The 19,810-nt window shown below is 42.0% G+C and overlaps 1 protein-coding gene across 1 annotated transcript; it reads right to left on the reverse strand.

Moving 5' to 3' along the window:
• Positions 1–5,772: 5,772 nt before the first annotated feature.
• On the reverse strand, positions 5,773–19,474 carry DDX47 (DEAD-box helicase 47). The gene is made up of 12 exons (XM_029955391.1): positions 19,369–19,474; positions 18,390–18,483; positions 13,959–14,147; positions 13,641–13,712; positions 13,292–13,410; positions 12,618–12,689; positions 12,403–12,519; positions 11,735–11,881; positions 11,051–11,188; positions 9,058–9,128; positions 8,082–8,211; positions 5,773–6,334 (listed from the first exon to the last, which is right to left on the reverse strand). Exons 1-12 carry the CDS (start codon positions 19,453–19,455, stop codon positions 6,203–6,205), a joined length of 1,368 nt encoding a protein of 455 aa, XP_029811251.1. The 5' UTR covers positions 19,456–19,474; the 3' UTR covers positions 5,773–6,202.
• Positions 19,475–19,810: the final 336 nt, after the last annotated feature.

The raw sequence follows: 19,810 nt of genomic DNA on the forward strand, positions 1-19,810 counted from the left end.
GAAGGGGGTTAATGGCTCAGAGAATTTACATTCATAAACACAAACCATAAGTACTAGGGTAGGAAGGGGGTGAATAACAGCACCCATGTTACAGGCTAGAATGGGGGTTGAGGGAGGGCATAAACAGAGGGCAAGTGACTTCATCAAAATCCAAGGAGGGAAGGGCACACTTCTGAAAAGAAAAGAGCTGTCTGTAAGATGAAAAGGAGGGAATGCAGGCTGCAGCTCTGAAGACAGAATAGCAGAAGGCAACTTTTCGTTCTTACTGCATCGGAACTTCAGCATACTTCAGTCTCCCAGGGCCTGTCTTGTGGGTCAACCTAGATCTTGAAGGCTGTGCCTCTCACATACCTGTGGGGAGTACTCATACATACTCTGCTCCTTTTTGTCACCATTGGCCAGACATGACATCAAGAGCCCTGTGATCGGCTACCATGTCTCAATCCAGGCTCATTATTTATCATTCTGCTCAGATTGAGAACTCCTGCCCATTCAAAGGTATCTTTTCGTCCTTCTGCCATCTACTGGTGGATATGAAACTTTCATATTCTCCCACCAGGCTGTGCCCAGTAGGTTAAGTCTGAAAGATCATTTAGGTAATACTTATTTGCTGGTAGAAGAGATTTTTCCAAAAGAAAAATATATATTATGGTTCAATCATTCATTCAATAAGTACTTACTGAATGAACAATATGAGTCTTGGGGTACCTGGGTGGCTCAGTCGGTTGACCGTCCAACTTCAGCTCAGGACGTGATCACACAGCTTGTGAGTTTGAGCCCCACATCAGGCTCTGTGGTGACAGCTAGCTCAGAGCCTGGAGCCTATCTTTGGATTCTATATCTCCTGCACTCTCTGTCCCTCCCCTGCTCACCCTGTCTCTCTCTCTCTCTCTCTCTCAAAAAGAAACCATAAAAAAATAAAAAATTTTTAAAAAGAGCAGAGTCTTGAAACCAAATTTTGCTTAGCCTCTTACCTGCTATATGACCTGGGCAAGCTACTTAGCTACTCTCCATCTGTAATCATAGTATCAATAATGATAATCACAATGGATATCACATATTAATCATATGATAAGCCATAGTCTACGTCACTTAAACCTCACAACCCTGTAAGGAAGGTATATTGTATCTGCATTTCTTCAGGTACAGGTAAGACTAAAACACGTAAAAGTTGAAAAACTTGCCCAAGGTCCCAAAACTCTTAAGGAACAGATTTGACAGTCTGGATTTCAGGATTGTACAAGGAACTAGAGATAACACATGTTAAATTGCCAACACATAGTATTTTCCAGAAAATCACAGATATTGAACAATTGCTATGTGCTGGGCCCTACAGAGATGTTAGAATTACATCCACAAATAACCCCTGGTCCCTGCCATCTAGACAAGCATAATCACAATACGATGCTATGGCAAATCCTGAATTCAGCTAAGGCGGAGTTCAGCAAAGACAGCATCTGACTTTTTTCTTCAGTATTGTCTTCCTGGTACCCGGCACAGTAGCTAGGATGGAGCAGATACCAGACGGGAGGGAGACAAAACACAAAAACTAGGTTCAAGACTCTGTGAGGCAAATAAAACGGATGCTCTTATTTCCAGGTTAGCAGAGAGAAGTTGAGGTTCATTAACTCCCATGAGGTCACATAGTAACAGTCAACAGGTCTCTTTACTAACATTTTGCCTATACTGTTGTACTCCCCCATCCTCCTGGTTTCTTCCAGCCCCAACATGGCATCCACAGGTCAATGAAGGTATCAAGTGGAGGGATGGCTTGTAAGCAGACAAAACTTCCAATAGGATGGGCAGACATCAGGGCCCACCTGCTAAAGATTATGTGGTCCCACAGGAGCCCATTTTCTTCCTGTCTCTCTACCATTTGGCATAAACCAGCCCTTCCCTCTAAGGTAGACTGTTGAGTGCTATTTTTCAGAGATCGAATTTCTGTAGTTATTTTTAGCTGGAGTTTTAGTGCATTCCTCAGACAGGTGAGGCATGAAAAGGAATGTGGGTGTGGGTAACCCTTGAATCTCTAGTGCCAAGGTCTGGGTCTCTAGTCATTCCAACTGAAGAGATGACTCACACCCTAACTTATTATCTGCCCTGAGGCTTGATTTCACCTTAAGAACTATGTGGATTAAAACTTCTTGTATCTTCTCTACTTTCAAGTCCTTGGGACACACTTTTTTGAGGTTATTTAAAGAGGGGCAGAGACCATGTGTGTGCGTGCATGCACACAAGCGGAGGAGGGACAGAGAGGGAGGAGGAGAGAGAATTCCAAGCAGACTCTACACTCAGTGCAAAGCCCAATGCAAGAATCAAACGTTTAACTGACTGAGTCACCCAGGTGCCCCAGAACATACTTTCTTGATGTTATTTTGTTACCTGCTTTTGATAACACGGATGCCTTCATTTTTCATAACCAATGCCACAGCCTGTGGTCCTTTCTGATCTCCTTTCCCAGCGCTTTGAGGGAAGTGGGGTAGATAGTCTCTGACTGAGATTTCGGGATATTATCTACAGGTAGAAAGCTATCTGGAAAACACTTTGTCTGTAAACCAGATACCTTTATAGAGTCAGCCAAGTTCTAGGATATTTATCACATCTTTCGGGGACTGAAAAAGAATAATCATAAGCTAGCTGAGTTTTTGTCAACTACTTGAATCCCTTAAGAGCACCCTTAAGTTCCAGAGTGCCTGGAATTCTAGGCCTGCTTTAAGCCTGGAATAGCCTACAAAACTAAAACCCTATCCCAGGGACCCTTGCACCCCTTCATAAGGCAGAGATACTTTCCTCCTCTCACTGTAGTCCTGGACAGAGAAAGTAAAACCAAGTTAGCTAGTATCATGAAGCCATGATACAATGAATACTATAGCTTCACAATTCAGGTGAGAAACAAGGGGGAAATTTTCTCTGGGCCAGCATTACATGACTATCACAAGCTTTCTTTATTAAGGCATAAGGGAATTAGGCACATCTGGGTGGCTCCGTCAGTTAAGCCTCCAATTCTTGTCAGAATCTCATGGTTCATGAGTTGGAGCCCTAGATTGGGCTCTGTGCTGATAGCTCAGGATTCTTTCTCTCTCCCTCTTTCTGCCCCTCCCCCATCCATGCATGCACATGCACTTTCTAAGTAATAAACATCAGAAAAATATTTTTAATTTTTTTAAGTGTATTTCTTTTTGAGAGAGAGAGACAAAGAGACAGAACACGAGTGGGGGAGGGGCAGAGAGAGAAGGAGATACAATCCCAAGCAGGCTCCCGGCTCTGAGCTGTTAGCACAGAGCCTAACGCACGGCTTGAACTTACAAACCATGAGATCATGACCTGAGCTGAAGTCAGATGCTTAATGGACTAGGCCACCCTGGCACCACTCCCTCAAAAAAAAAATTTTTTTTTAAGGCATAAAAAATTAGGTGTGAGAATTGTTTGCAGTTAGGGGAGGGAGAAAGGTTTGTGGGTCATTTTGAAGCTCTGTTTTTTAGATCAGGAAGGCAGAACTAAGGGATTATACGAAGAAGGAAACAGAAGAAAGGCCAGAAATACCCTCACTACTGAAACTAGAGCCCCTGGCACCCCGACTGCAAAGATAATGTACATTTCATTTAGGAGAATGTCACTTTAAGCTTCTGTACTTCTACTCATCTCACCATTTCTGAAGACCTATCTTCTGTCTTTTCTTCACTTTCTTTGTAATCAACTCTTATCTGCCACTTCTATTCCACAATGCAGTCTTAAACACCACAGAACATAGCAGTCCAGAAAGATGGTCTGTACTGGATTAATAATCTCCCCCTAGAATTCGTGTCTACCTAGAACTCCAGAGTGTGACCTTATTTGGAAATATGGTCTTTGCAGATATATTTGGTTATGATGAGGTCACACTGGGTTAGGGTGCACCCTAAATCCAATGACTGGTATCCTCAGAGAAAGGCCGTGTGAAGACAGACACAGAAGGGAGGAAGAAGGTTACATCTAGAGGGGAGCGGAGACTGGAGTTGTGTTGCCACAAGCCAAGCAACACCAAGGACTGACAGCAACCACCAGAAGCTAAGAAGTGGCAAGGAGTCTTCCCTAGAGGTTTCAGATGACACCGGGCCCTGCTACCAGCTTCTGTTGTTTTAAGCTACCCAGTTTGTAGGACTTCATTACGGCAGCCCTGGGAAACTAACACACACCTTGATTTCAGCAGCAAGACTTCCCAGGGTTTACACAGAGGATTAAGGGAACATGAAAAACAGATCTAAATAATGGTATAAACCCACAGGTCTGTCCTCATTTACTAACAGATCACATTCATTGGTCTGGACCTACCAATATGCCTAAAGATGCACCCCTCACATTTCTTTGCTTAGTGTCCTATCATCCCGTCCTAGCAAAGCACAATTACATGTATACTCTGGAGACAATAGCTAAGCTTTAGAACAGTTGTTTTTAACCCTTTTAGTCTCCCCAGAAAAAGTTATATACTTCAGGGGTCTAGGGATCCCTATGTGAGAGACCCCCACCTATTTAGAAAGTTCAGGCTCCTTCAGGATAATTCCAGTCTCTTCTCCTTACCCACCACCCACACCCCGATTCAGTATCAGCTTGCTTCTGAAGTCCTCCAATGAACAAAAACAGCAACCCTCCATTCACTTTTACCCAAAGGTTCAGAGAGAGAGAGTGGTGCTATTATCCAAACTACCCAAGAAAGTCCCATCAGGAAAATACAACATTCAGAGAGAACAGGCCTCCACTGGTACCAATTCAAAAAGCCACAATTATGGCCCCCACTCAACTACTTGCCTCTCCTTTTCTTCTGCCCTTTTTCTCTTTTCCTTCTTACTGACTTCTGACTTTTCTAACTTAAACTTCACTCAAACGCACCATAATGAGAAGCAACAAAATTTGGAATAAGCTAAACAAAATAAACCACATGTTTAGATTTCAATTAATTATAAATGCCTGCACCAGAGGCATTCCTCTTAGGATGATTTTCTGGGAGAATGCACCCTACCCCCTGTATTTACAAAGATCTTCCTGCAAGTAACAATCCACACCTGACTACCACCAGAGAATTTTACTGACGTCTATTTTTCACTTCCTGCCAGATACTTTGACTCTAAGAAACACAATCATTGAAACATGCACTTTCCATTAAGATGTACATGGAAGGTTTCTCTTCAAAACTCCATCTTAAACCACTGGGATCTCTTCACCCTGGTTCTGCCACTTCAGACACTTTCTCTTCTAATAAAATAGTTACAATTGACAAAAATGATTAAGCATCTTCTAGGAGTTAAAGGCCTTCAGGGCACAAGACTCAGTTGCTTCTGATTTCCATCAACCTTCCCCTTTCTGACTCAGTCCCTACAGAGCCATGGTCTATTTTCTCTCCAGGAGCTGATGACCCAGCATTACATATTCTGAGTTATGTAGCCCTATAGATGGAGACAAAAGAAAAGAAGCCAGTCTTCCTAACCCAATGCTTAAACCGAGCAGGCAGGGAAGTGAATGTATCCAGGGATCTAAGAGACTCTGCAGTCTGACTTAAGGCCTTTGATCCATCCCCAAGAAAAACACAACCACCTTTTAAGCAGGACTTCCCATTAAAAGCCATCCATCACCTTGTTCCTTTGTAGATTTTTAAAAATCATAAATAATGTTTACCTTAATTAAGGACAAGCAATGATTCTGCCACATAACTGCCATTGTCAATTTCTTACCCATTAGCAAGATCTTACTTAAATCTGTAAGGTCCCTCAACCCGTAAAGGTTTTCAAGGAGTTTGAATCTTTTAAAAAATAATATTTAAATTTATTAGTTCACATTTGGTCTAATAACGCACAAGCTGAGATTGTTTAAGTATCACCAGTTTTACAGATCTAGAAGCTTCTCCCCTTTGCAATTACAGGTGCAGTGCTCCATCAACCTAGTTCCTAACTTGCAGCTGAAAAAAGCAAAAGGTCTGTGTGAAGTGACAAAAGAGCACGTCTTACTCATGTCGTGACCAAGAAACCAAAGCTGACAGGAGTTCTGTAAAACCCGGTGTGTGGGAATGGCACCCTACAGGAGAGCGAGTGCTCACGGAGATGAGCAGTTCTCGCCATCGCTGTGACAGATTTCCGTCCGAGGAACTCTGCTGGTGGGGGGGGGGAGTCCATCCTCTCCTACAATCCCCTTATACGAACAGAAGGCTGAAATCAACTATCTATAGAAGAAATTAACGGCCTTTCCGTTTCTTCACTTTTCCTCCAGCCACCTTGTTCCTGACACCCATAGCACCCTCCGTGTCATCGTTGTCCCCAGCATCCTCCCGCACGCGTTTCTTCTTTTCTCCATGTTCCCTTAACTCCTGCAAGAAAAGAGAAAGAGTGGGATTGAAAGTGAATTACTGTCACTGAGGGTAACACATCCAGCTCCCCTCTCCTTAAAATCAAACACTGGGGCACCTGGGTGGCTCAGTTGGTTAAGTGGCTGACTTCAGCTCAGGTCATGATCTCACATTGGGCTCTGTGCTGACAGCTCAAAGCCTGGAGCCCGCTTCGGTTTCTGTGTCTCCTACTCTCTCCCCCTCCCTAGCTCTGCCCCTCCCCCATTCATGTTCTGTCTCTCTCTCTCTCAAAAATAAACATTAAAAAAAAAAAAACCCACTAAGTAACTCCCTAATACCTCACACTAGCAAAGGAGAAGACCAAAATCCTGATATACAAAAATGTTCACATGAAAATTAAAACAACAAGCTATTAATTTTACATGGCAGGTCAGCAAAGATTTAAGAGAATGGTAGTACCTAGTATTAGTCAAGGTGTGGGGACACCCACATAAACTGTCACTGACAGCTCTTCTGGGTGGGAGGGAGGAAACTGGTATTCTGTAAGAATTCAAATTTTAACTTCATTTACTCCTCAGCCCGACAACTAGTTCTACTTCTAGGAATTCTAAGGAAACAGGTACACAAAGTTGTACATACTAGGATGTCCAACATGATACTAGTTAAGACACAAAACATGTGAAAAAGCATAAACACACACCAACATAAAGTCATGTTATATATTTTTTATGAAATCTTTTATAGCCACTGAGAAGCCATCACATTGCTCCATATTTGTTAAAATAGAAAAAATGTTAATCATATACAATTAGATAAGATCTAATTATGGCTGCGGGGCGCCTGGGTGGCTCAGTCGGTTAAGCGTCCAACTTCGGCTCAGGTTGTGATCCCACAGTTCGTGGGTTTGAGCCCCGCGTCGGGCTCTGTGCTGACTGCTAGCTCAGAGCCTAGAACCTACTTCAGATTCTGTGTCTCCCTCTCTCTCTGACCCTCCCCTGCTTGTGCTGTCTCTGTCTCTCAAAAATAAATAAAAAGCATTAAAAAAATTTTTTTTAAGATCTAATTACAGCTAAAAAAAAGAAAAACAGCCAAATGTTATCAAGAGCCAAATGTTCTCTGTGGGGAATAATTTACATGTCTCATTTACTATTATAATCTTTTCTATATTTTCTGAAAATTTTTCCAATGTATATTTAATATTTCTATAAACCAAAATACCAAATAAAGAATTCCATGTGAACAGAAAACCACAAGTCCACACCCCAGCTACTCAGAAAGCACCAAGGGGTAAAGTTTCCTCATCCCCCAGACTAGAACTCTAGGGGGCACACAGCGCTTGCTAGGCTTCTCCTTTACAATCTTTCCATCCTCACCATTACTATTACTGCTATTTACTGTTAGTAACTATGCAGTTCACGTTAGCTTATCTGGCCCCCCAAATAACCCCATTTAGAGGCAAGGAACTGCTTCTGAGAGGTTAGATGCATTGTTCAAACCACACTGTCCAATTCATAGCTGGGTCTTCTGATCTCGAGTCCAGAGATGAGAACATGTGAAACATGAACAGTGGCTGAGCATGCGGTCACTATGGTCAGACTGAGTCCAGACCTTGACTCAAATTACCTACCATCTCTGCACTTTAGTGTACTCATCTTGAATTTGGAATAAAGTAATACTTCCTGCAATTTGTTACAAGGATTAATCCAATGGTATCTAGCACGTAGTTAATATATTTGCATAAAAGTTGGTGAAAAAGTAAGTTGCATACCATTCGGGCAAATCTCTGGGCTTCAGTGACACGCTCTGTCAACATCATAACCTCATCATCCTGTGTTGGAAAGACGGGCAGTTTCTTCCCAATTAAGTGTTCTATGCGCTGGAAGAGTTCCACATCATACCTGAGGAAGGAAAACTGTGGCTTTGGCTGGCTGACAATGCTGATGTCTGTCCATCCAAAGCTACACATTATGTGATATGATGCAACTGGAGCCAGTTTTAAACAATACTGAATCCACTATTCCTCTTCAGAATACTAATCAGAGCAATCTTCTGTACATAGCCAGCTAGGAAATCACCCAACATATTCTTTACTCCCAGAAAAGCCAAATTTTGTCTTTTTAAAAACAAAATCGGGGCATCTGGGTGGCTCAGTCAGTTGTGTCTGACTTCGGCTCAGGTCATGATCTCACGGTTCTCAGAGTTCCGCTCTGTGCTGACAGCTCAGAGCCTGGAGCCTGCTGCAGATTCTGTGTCTCCCTCTCTCTCTGCCCCTCCCCCACTAGTGCTCTCTCAAAAATAAACATTAAAAAATTGTTTTAACAAAATCAAAATAAGTATTCTAATACTTTGAGTTGAGGGAAGAGTCACTGCTCTCCAGCTTCAGCAGCTGAAAGGGTTGGGGTTTCTTTGTATGTTTCTATATGCCAAATGCTACACTAGATCATATATATATATGTGTGTGTATATATATATGTGTATGTATGTATACGTATGTGTGTGTGTGTATATATATATATATATATGTATGTATATGTGTGTGTGTATGTATATGTATATGTATGTATCTCCAATCTTCATTAAAGCACTGTTAGGTATCATTATTCCATTTTACAAATGCTGAAAACAGCATGAGGGAGGGTAAGCAACTATTACAGTAAATGGCAAAGTCAGGGCACCAAGCCAGTCTGCACCAAAGCTCTACTCTTTTCTCTGCATTGTTCTGCCCCTGAGGTCAATTTCCTTACTGTGTGACAAAGGTGATAGCCTTTCCAGAACGCCCAGCTCGAGCGGTTCGACCTACTCGATGGATGTAATCCTGAAATAAAAAGCATAAATAAATTTGAATTACATAAAACATAAACAAAAAACTATGAATGCAAAGTCCCACTGCAAACTTCTGAAAGGATATAAACATGCTGAAACATGAAAAAATGGACTGGGCAATTTGTTGAGATAAATCTACTTCATCTTTTTTTATTGTACTTGCAGCACAAAACTGACTCTCTTCTTCACAGAAAGACAAATCTAATGCACATCTACATGGCTATGGGCAAATCGGTCCAGAGAAAAACAGCACTGGATCTAGAGGCAGACCTGCATCATGGCTCTGGTCTTACTACCTACCAGCTACGCAACTATCAGCAAGTCCCACAGCCTCACTGAATCTTATCTATAAAACAGGGATAGAAATGCATGTCCAAACTCAAGAGTTACTGGGAACATCCAAAGAGATAGCACCTTGTCTACAGCAGTTACATACAAAGCCAAGAGATACTAGTTGTTCTGGGGGCAGTACTGTCCTCCCCAGGGGATGTCTGGACATGTCAGGACACATATGCAGTTGTCGTAATGTCACCTGTAGGTAGAGGCCAGAAATGCTAAGCATCCCACAATGCGAAGGACAGCCCCACAGCAAAGAATCTGCTGGCCCAAAACATTAATAGTGCCAATGCTGAGAAACCCTGAACCACGAGCTGACGATTCTGAAGAAATGAGACTGACAAAGATCAGCACATGCTGCATCTACCCCTGTGATCTCATACCTCTCTTTGGCTACCTTCATTCAAATTTATTACTATCACACCCTCAGGCACATGCAAAATAATGAGAATAAATAAATCAAGTGCTTTCCCAGCTTTTGATACTTAACCAATAGAGGATTAAGGGGGAAAAAAAGTTTTAACCAAGGAGAGCAGAAAACATTCCATTAAGAAATACACTTTGGAGGGGCGTCTGGGTGGCTCAGTCAGTTAAGCATCCAACTCTTAAATTCAGCTCAGGTCATGATCTCATGGTCCATGGGATCAAGCCCCATGTAGGACTCTGCACTGACAGCACAGAGCCTGCTTGGGATTCTCTCTCTCCTTCTTTCTCAAAATAAATAAGTAAACATAAAAAAAGAGAATACTTAAAAAAATACACTTTGGACACACTGGAAGATTATTTAGCCGTAAAAAAGAATTGATTCCAGCCATCTGCAACAATAGAGATGGACCTTAAGGACACTATGCTAAGTGAAATATGTCTGAGAAAGATAAATACTGTATGATCTAATTGATAAGTGGAATCTAAAAAAAAACAAAACAAAACAAAACTTAGCTCATATTATAGGGAACATATCTGGTGGTTACCAAAGGTGGGAATAAAGGGAGTAGGGAATCAATTGGGTAAAGGGAGTCAAAAAGTACAAACTTCAAGTTACAAAACAAGTAAGCCATGGGGGTGTAATCTACAGCATAGCAAATACAGTTAATAATACTACATTACACATTTGAAAGCTGCTAAAGAATAGACCTTAAAAGTTCTCAGTGCAAGAAAAAAAATTCTTAACGATGTATGCTGACAGATGCTAACTAGACTTCTGGCAATCATTTTATGCAAATATGATTTCACATTATACAACTGAAACTCATCTTCCATGTCAATTATACCTCAATTTAAAAAAAAAAAGAAAGAAATACACTTCAGAACTAGAAAGTCAGGTCAGCAACGGCACCTGGGTGGCTCAGTCTGTTGAGCATCCAACTTCGGTTCTGGTTATGATCTGTTTGTGGGTCCCAGCCCTATATGGGGTTCTGTGCTGACAGCTCAGAGCCTGGAGCCTGCTTCAGATTCTGTGTCTCCCTCTCTCTCTGCTCCTCCCTTGTTCACACTGTCTGAGTCTGTCTCAAAATAGATAAACATTTAAAAAATGTTTGTTTGTTTTTTAAAGAAAGTGAGGTCAGCAATGGGACTCACCTTGGAATGGGTAGGAATGTCAAAGTTAACAACTACATCCACATGAGGTATGTCCAAACCTCTGCTTGCAACATCAGTTGCTAGAAGAATAGAACGAGTTTTTGCCTTAAACTTATTAAGGGATCCTAGGCGTTTACTCTGAGATGATGAAAAGAAATGAAAAGAACGTTAATCTTGGAAAACTAAAGAATCTCAAAATATAAGACACACAAACTAGAAACACTAAATATAAGAACCAAGACAAATTTTTAAAAGGATGTTTCCTGCTAAGTCCAGACTGGGCTTCCAAAGTCAAAAGGAAACACGGAAGCAACAAAAAAATATTTATGACTGAGGCTAGAAAATACTAACATGAAATGGGGATTATTTAACATGACAGGTAGTTGAAAAATAATTTACTACAAATCTTTAGAGACCAAAGAATCAACGTTAGCATGAGGGCTGTGTAAATCAACTCAAAAGCTTCCATACCAAACAAATAACTATGGAATCTTCTAATCTGAGCTTCTTGCTACCCTAAAAGGAGGAACCAAGCATCCAGAGCAACACTTTAAAGCCCATAAAATCAAAACAATTCTCAGAAGATGCATGAACACCTCATGTTGTTATTATATGAACTACCACTATAAGCTTCACCCTCTTCATGCCCCCGGTTCACCATTAATGATGCCGAAGAATCTTTACCTGACTCATCTGTCCATGGAGGGGGATAGCAGTGAATCCAAGATTTCGGAGCAGCAAAGCTGTCCTCTGAGTATTGTTACAGGTGCTGCAGAATATCATAAAGGAGTTCCCAGCCAGTTCATTTAGAATGTAAACCAGGTAGGTATCCTAAATTACAAACCCAAAACAATGTAAGTAATTGACCTGGAAGAAAAGACTGGAGTCCCGGGAATATAAATTACATAAAAGACTGAGCCTGTAGTTGCTTCCCAATTCCCAGACCCCAGCTGCCAGTTTGCACTCCTGAAGCAGCATGATCATCTCTGTGAACCATGAATTTCACATGCCTGAAGCCAAGCAAAAGGAGATCTATACTCAGCAACCAGGGAAAGTCCCTACATCAAAGCACAAAACGAGGGTCCCTTGCCTATAAAAAAAAAAAGCCACATAATCATCAGACAAAAGAAAAACTCCTTCAAGAATGGGGCTGGGAAGGATTTACATCACGACTTCATTACATGCTGTGAATTCCCGGAATGTTTGACTTTATCAGTGATAAATATAAGCACAGTATGTGTTCTAAAACAAACAGTAGCCCAGCTCTTAGCTAATCAAAAGTGGACACACTTTCAGATGCTTTAGTTAGGAAGGAGAGGGAGAGGCAGGAATGATCAAAGTAAACACTTTACCTTGAATTTAGAAGGAATAAAAAGGTAATACTGCTGTAATTTCTCAACCGTCTGGTATTTGGAAGAAACAGCACATTTCACAGGATTCTTCAGTGCTGCTCGCTGAAGTTTTTGCACCTGCAGGAAAAAACCTGAACTAGTACACTGATTCCTAAATGCTATTTTTATTTATCACTTTAAATGAAGAAGAAATCATAAGTCCTAGAAAATTTCACCTTCTTGGTCATGGTAGCCGAGAAGAGAAATGTTTTCCGATCTCGGGGAATCACTTTGAGGATCTTGTCAACCTAAGGCACACAGAAGAAAGGATACCAATGTAACATTTGGACTGGACATTTACAAATGCTCTTTGCGAAGGAAAGAGTGAAAAACTAAATATATCACTATGGGAATTGGGGGACTCAAAAGTTCAATTCAACTCAGCTAAAATTTACTGAAATTTATTATTTGATACCTTACTATATGCTGTTTAAAAATGCCATTCAGAGAAAAGAACAGTTTAAATTACAGTAGAGTTCATCTAAGAGAAAAGTCAAGAATAAGTGTTCATCAACTAACTAAGCTCTGAGTGGGTCAGCTAATGATAACAGAATATAAAGATATTTCAAGGTATATGAAAGAGGTATAAATTATATGAAATAGAAAGGAAATCTGGTGGAAATTTCTCAGCTCTAAAACCACAGTCAGACTACATTCGACAGAGGATACTGAGGCACTGACAATGTGAGGAGCACCAAAAATGAAAAAAAAAAAAAAAAAAAGGCAGCAGAAACATTTAAATTAACTGATAAGGATAAATAGTATCCCACAAAGCAGGTGTGCAATGAACCGTATTTTGAAAGACAGCACTTGACATACCCTACCAGGCAGAAAGAAATTGAGTGCTCACCTCTGTCTCAAAATCCATATTCAATATTCGGTCTGCCTCATCCATAACCAAGTATTTGAGAGCTCTTAAGTTGAAACCTTTTGTATTTTCTAAGTGGTCTATCAGTCGACCAGGAGTTGCTATCAAGGAAGGTTGAAGAGAAAGGGCAATGTTTGAGAACCAGGACAACAAGAAAGTTACCAACAACCCCGCGCATGAAGCCCCCAAAATTTCAGAAATTAAAAAATAAAACAGGGCTACAAAACTCCTTTCTTCAAAACCTTTCTACACAAAGAAGTCGTATGCAACATGGATAGATTTTTCTCCAGTTCATCATTGTCAGTGTCTTTTACCATTGTCAATTACTCACCTATTATTACATGTGGTTTTTTCGCCAGGGCCAGAGACTGGGACATTGAATCAATTCCACCTACAATCACAGCTACAGAAATAAAAAGAATACAGAAGAGAGAGCCTCAATTTTTTCCACAGTTCACTGAATACCTTTTAGGCCAGTGTTAGATTTCTAATTAAATTTTTCTTCCCGCATAACTTTCCCTAAAGCTAAAATACTAAATTAGCTCTTAAGGTCAATAAATTCATGTTAATAATATTTCCTTCTATTCTCCTTTTCCACTCACTCTCAACTTATGAAGAAACTGCAATTCTTTTCCTCTCAGATACTTACCGGTTTGCACACCAATGGAAGACCCCAGGGCTTCAAACTGCTCAGAGATCTGAAAAGCCAGCTCCCGAGTGGGTGTGAGAACTAAGGCAAACAATCGCCGGGGCGTCTCTAGCAGCGCATTCAGAATGGGCAAAGCGAAGGCCCCTGTTTTTCCAGAGCCAGTTTCTGCCAGCCCAATGATATCACGACCTAGGAAGAAAAAGAAAATATCTAACAGCAAAGAAATGCTACATGCTTTATTTCCCATTTTCTATAATGACACAATGTGGCACAAAGTAGGCAATGAATAAATATTTGATGAACTGGAGGGAGAGGAAGGTTGAACAGACAGAAGACATAGTCTCTGTCCTGGGAAGCTTAAAATCCAGGGTGACATACACAAATATGATATAATGTGATAAGGGCTTTAAAACAGGCCCCTACAACATACAGTGAGAACACAATGGAAGGAGTAACTAACTACCCAGAGGAGTCAGGAAAGGCTAACAGACCTGATGGGTAAATTAAATCTGAAAGTAAGCAAAGAAAGAAAGGAAGCACATTCCTATATGAGAATAGGGGATGGAGGCTTTAAAGAACCCAGCCACAAGCAGGGAGAGTGAGAAGTACAATGCGGGCGGGAACAAAGAAGTGTTAAAGAGGGAGAGGGGGAAGAATGAGGCTTGGAAGGAAACTCACAAGCCATGCTAGGGTGTTTTGATGTCTTCCAGTAGGAGAGAGAATTGAAGGAAGAGAATCCCTAGGCCTGATGGCATAATGAGCCAAGGAGCTCAACAGGACATGCATTTACACTGCTTCTTCTGAGGGAAGAAGGCCCTAAGTAACCCCTTAAGAAGAGGTCCCTGTGGTTTGTTATCACCAGTCAAGCCATAGCAATAAGGTTTCAGAACGAACTCCCAAACCAAGCCCACCATCTCTAGGCGGCCAGCTGTGCGCTCCAACAGCGCCCACTACAACGCTTCCTGGTGATCACGACCTCCACGACCTCCACGGCTGATGCTCACATAGTTCCCTGACTACACAGAACTGCCAAGATTTCCCTACCCAGAAATTAACCCTACAATTAACCCCTTTCCCCTGAGGTCCCCTGAACGTGACTCTCTTCCTTATGATATAAAATGACCTAAACAAACAGAATGGGGAACACGCAGGAAAATGAGAGTTCAGTTAGGATGCCAGCGGAATTAGGATGGTGGTCTGAACTGAGGCAAGGGGATAAAAGCAAGTGAGGTGTATAAAGCAGCGGAAGAAAATATGTTGACACAAGGGTTTCTAGCTTGGGAAACTGAAAGGCCATGAACTGAGATAAGGGCTTATAGAAACTGAGTTCTGGTGAGGAAAACAATGCCTCTGGTTTGAACATTGGGAACTTGAGGTTTCTGTAACAGGCTCAGAGAGAAATATCTAAAAACCAGTTGGACACACTTGTTTGCAGCTCAGCAGAGAAGTACAGGCTAGAAACACAGACGTGGGCGCCACGAGCATCCTAACGGTTGTGCTCCCTCAAGGGCAGACACATCAGAATAACTACACATGCCTCGGTCACACATGTGGAAATTCTGATTCAGTGGCTCTAGAAATCTCTACTGTTTTACAAATTACACAGGTAATTCTGATGAGTGCTGAGACTCACTGATGCAGAGTGTTAAGGCTTCAGGACTGGATGAGAATCTTAGTAGTGTTTTTAGAGTGAGGGATAAAGACAGAATCAACCCTACAAGGAAACTGACACCATCATTAGTACTCAAACTAAAATTTTAAAGTTGATTTAAGAGAAGACAAAAGAAAACTTTTGTTAGATTATTTAAACCTCTTGCTTAGAGCCAGCATCTACAGGTTTTTTGAATGAAGCATTTGCAAACTGCTCCTTGGAATGAGATACGCTCAAGAATAAGAATAAAGACTTTCCATGGTGATTATGTCAGTCACAGTACTCAGTTCCCAGTAATCTTTGACTGACTCCTACTTTCTCTGCATTAAATACAAACTTTTTACTGAAAACATTATAAATAACTGAAGAATTATTACCACCGCCTAATTTTGGTTCATTCTTCTGGCACATGCTGTAGGGCAAGCAGGAAAACGCCAGAATGCACCAACTCCAGGACTGCTGACTGCTGAAACTTCTTCCCCACTGATGGCCTTTACAGATCCTTATCCTGGTCCTCTTCGCGTCTCTAGACAACTTGAAAGTGTTTACTACCCCCTCCCTACCACCCCCCCTTACCTAATTTGTATAACACTGTACTCTCATGAGTATTAGCCCAATATTGAGCCCCCATTTCTCTCCTGTCATCTCTTGACCCTACCTGGCAACCTCAGCCATTTCCACAGTTTCGGCCGCGACTTCCCTTTGGATGTGGTGTCTGCACTCAGTTCTGGACTCTTCATCAAGCTCTAATTCCCAGATTCCACCTCTGCATTAATCAGGCTATTTCTTTGTTGTCTAAACTCAATTATTTCCAACTGAACTCCTCTTTCCTGAAGTTATTTTTTCCCCTATGTTCCCTTTTTACACCAATAATATGTCCTAAACACACAGGCAACGATCCTAGATTCCCTACCCTTCCCTTTGCTTAACCAACTAGTTAAAAAATCATGATGATTCTTTTTCTATCATTTTTCTCTTTTCCATTCTCACTACCACTAACCTACCCTTATTAATTGCTGAAATTACTGCAGTGCCCTCCTAATTGGTCTCCCAGCCTCTGGTCTCTCATCTCTAAACTACCTTACAAAGCTATGAGATTAATATTCCAAGAAAACAACTCTAAGCATTTCATTCTCCAGATAAAAAAATAATCTCCAAAGGCACTCCACTGCCCTCTGGAACAAAGACCAAATTCCTTTAGCCAGGATTTAAATACTGCATAATCTGGCCCCAAAAACTTTACTAATCCTTTCCCTCATTCTCTGTTAGGTATTTGCAGGCCTCCACACATTGCCATGTGGTCCAGCCTCCTTAGCTTTTTTTCATGTTGTTCCCTATGCCTAGAAAGTCCTTCCGTCCCATCATGCATGAATGTCTAAATCTTATTCAGTCTTCAATTCAGTTCAGCTTGAATGTCATTCCAGCCAAAAAGTAGTTTTCTCTAATCCATTCCAATGAGTAGTAATCTGTTCTGCTCCCTCAGTGAGCTTGGAATGTAACTTTCTTATATCCCAGTTCACTTTGTAATAGATTTATAATTATCTCCTAACTAGACTCTAAGTTCTTAGGGCAGACTCCTAACTTCTGGGGCCTTACACTTATATCAGATACTTAATATTTATAGAGGGAGCAAATGGAATTTTACAGAGTAAACCTAATTACTTTTCCACATAACAGCTCTCCAAATCACTGAAGCGAATTATCATACCCCACCCAGATCTACTCTTCTCCAGACTGAATGCACTCAGCCCCTTTATCTAGAATTATTGATACTATACCACACTGACCGCCACTCACTTAGCTGGTGCCTCAAAACTGGGCCCCAGAACTAAGCATAATATTGTAGGTGTGTTCTACGCAGTAAAGGCATTTCTCTCTCTCTCGAGCTAGTTCAGGAGCTCTTAACCTGGGACATGTGGGAGAGGAATTCAGGGTGAGGGGGAAATTCTACATACAGATACATTTATACGACTGTTTCTGCTTGCCCTGGAAAATCTCTTATACGAATGCAGCTAAGATTACATTCATTTTCTCTAACGAGCTTAAAGTTTCGGTTAACATTGCTGGGTCTCTTTGACCACCAAATACTGGGAAGCTGGGTTTGGGAATCTAAGTGCAGGACATTAGCTCTACTCCCATGAAAGTTCACCCTGTTAGTTTCAGTCCCACTAGTCATCAACCAACATGTTAGCCATTCTTCTTTGTATTTGATCAACACGTCTCACAAAGCAAGAGCGCTTCACTCCTCTAGATACCGGCCTGTATTCCAGGCATCCTTATGTAAATCTGCATTTATCGATTCATAATTTCTAACAAGTTTCTTGTCAGTACACTTTAACCCAGTATGTCCTTAAGTCAGCATCTGTTGCAAACAACAAATCTCCTTATAGAAAGTAAGCTCAGTAGAACAGAATTACTTTTTCAAAAGCCAATAAGCCACAAATTTTGTATCTTTTATTTTGTATCTTTTTAAAAGTTTTTTAACATTTATTTTTGAGAGACAGAGCGTGAGTCGGGGAGAGGCAGAGAGAGGGAGACACAGAATTCGATGCAGGCTCCAGGCTCTGAGCCTGACACGAGGCTCGAATTCACAAACCGTGAGATCACGACCTGAGCCGACTGAGCCACCCAGGAGTGCCCACAAATTCTGCATTTTAGTGACAAGGTTTTTATATTACTTGAAGCCTACAACAACAGCTCTCAAGAGTGGTAAGTAGTTAATTGAGCATAATAACTTCATACTGAATCTGTATTAAGCCACACATTTAATTTCAACCTACCTTGTAAGGCCAAAGGAATAGCTTCGATCTGGATCTTTGTGGGCTTTGTCCATCCCAACTGGTCACAAGCTTCACACAACACATCTGTCACACCCTTAGAATTCAGAAAAATACACTTTAGCAGAAAGGAACACACACACCTGCCTCCCAGTTAATTGTTTTTTTAAAACTTTTCTTAAATGTTTATTTTATTTTTGAGAGAAAGAGAGCGTGAGCAGCGGAGGGGCAGACAGAGGGGAAGTCACAGAATCTGAAGCAGGCTCCAGGCTCTGAGCTGTCAGCACAGAGCCTGCTGCCGGGCTCGAACCCCCAAACCACGAGATCATGACCTAAGCCGAAGTCGGATGCCTAACCGACTCAGCCACCCATGCGCCCCTGTCTCCCTGCTAGTCAAAGTACTGTCGGAGCCACCCTGCCGGTGACATGTGCATCCCTTACACTCGGATTCAAGAACTACTGGGAGCTTACTGGGTCCGCTCTAACTATAAGCCCTATTGAGATGGTAGTCCCTCAAAACTTAACACTTTCTATTCAAAGAGACAAACCCAAGGTCTTCACATGTGCTATTTCATTTAAGCCTCACAATTCTATGAAGTACGTATGATTACGCCCAATTTACAGATGTGGAAAGTGAGGCGCCGCGAGGTAACAGCGTGCGCCTAGTGACTGGGTCAGAATCCCAACCCGTCCCATCTTACACCGAGTGAGGGGGTGGGTGTACTTGCAAATACAAACGTCGCCACACCAAAATGGAGAAAAGCGCAAATGGGGACTCTCCGGGACAGGCAGCCCTCCCATCATCCAAACCCAGAGGCTTAGGTAGCGCGTCTGGAACCCAAGCTTCGGAAATTCTGAAGGAAACCCAAGCTAGGCCCCACCGGCGGCGTCTATACACTATTAGCCGGAACTTAAGGTAAATGGACTCTGCCTGCGCCCAGTGTTAGCAGTACAGAGAAAAGCCAGCGTCGTCCACACTCACCAGATCTTTAAACGTTTTCGTTTCCTCCTCTGGCACCCCCGGCTGAGGCGCTTCAGTCGGAGAATCGTGTTCCTCGGGCGCCGCCATGTCTTCCACGCACTCCGGAAGCGGGTTGGCGGCGCGCGGGATGCCGGGAAATGTAGTTTTAGTTCTCCATGGTTAGCGTGTTCTGGACGCCCCCTGCGGGCTTGTTGGGATTTGCCAGCCAGAGGGCTGAGGCTTAGCGGGAAGGAGTACTAGTAGTTTTTAAAAGGGGGCGGGGAGGGGGGGGCGGGGCGAACATGGATATAAACGTATGGGCTTGTGGAACTGAGAGGAGTGCGGAAGGGACTGATGGCCTGGGCCTCCTATCTGTCTTTTAGGATCCTTTTAAGAAGTTATCTCCACTTCTCTCACACCGGTTATGTTCCTTGCTTTTCCAACCATAGAGCATTGAAAAGGT

Source organism: Suricata suricatta, chromosome 10 (genome assembly GCF_006229205.1).
Source record: "Suricata suricatta isolate VVHF042 chromosome 10, meerkat_22Aug2017_6uvM2_HiC, whole genome shotgun sequence".
NCBI lineage: Eukaryota > Metazoa > Chordata > Mammalia > Carnivora > Herpestidae > Suricata > Suricata suricatta.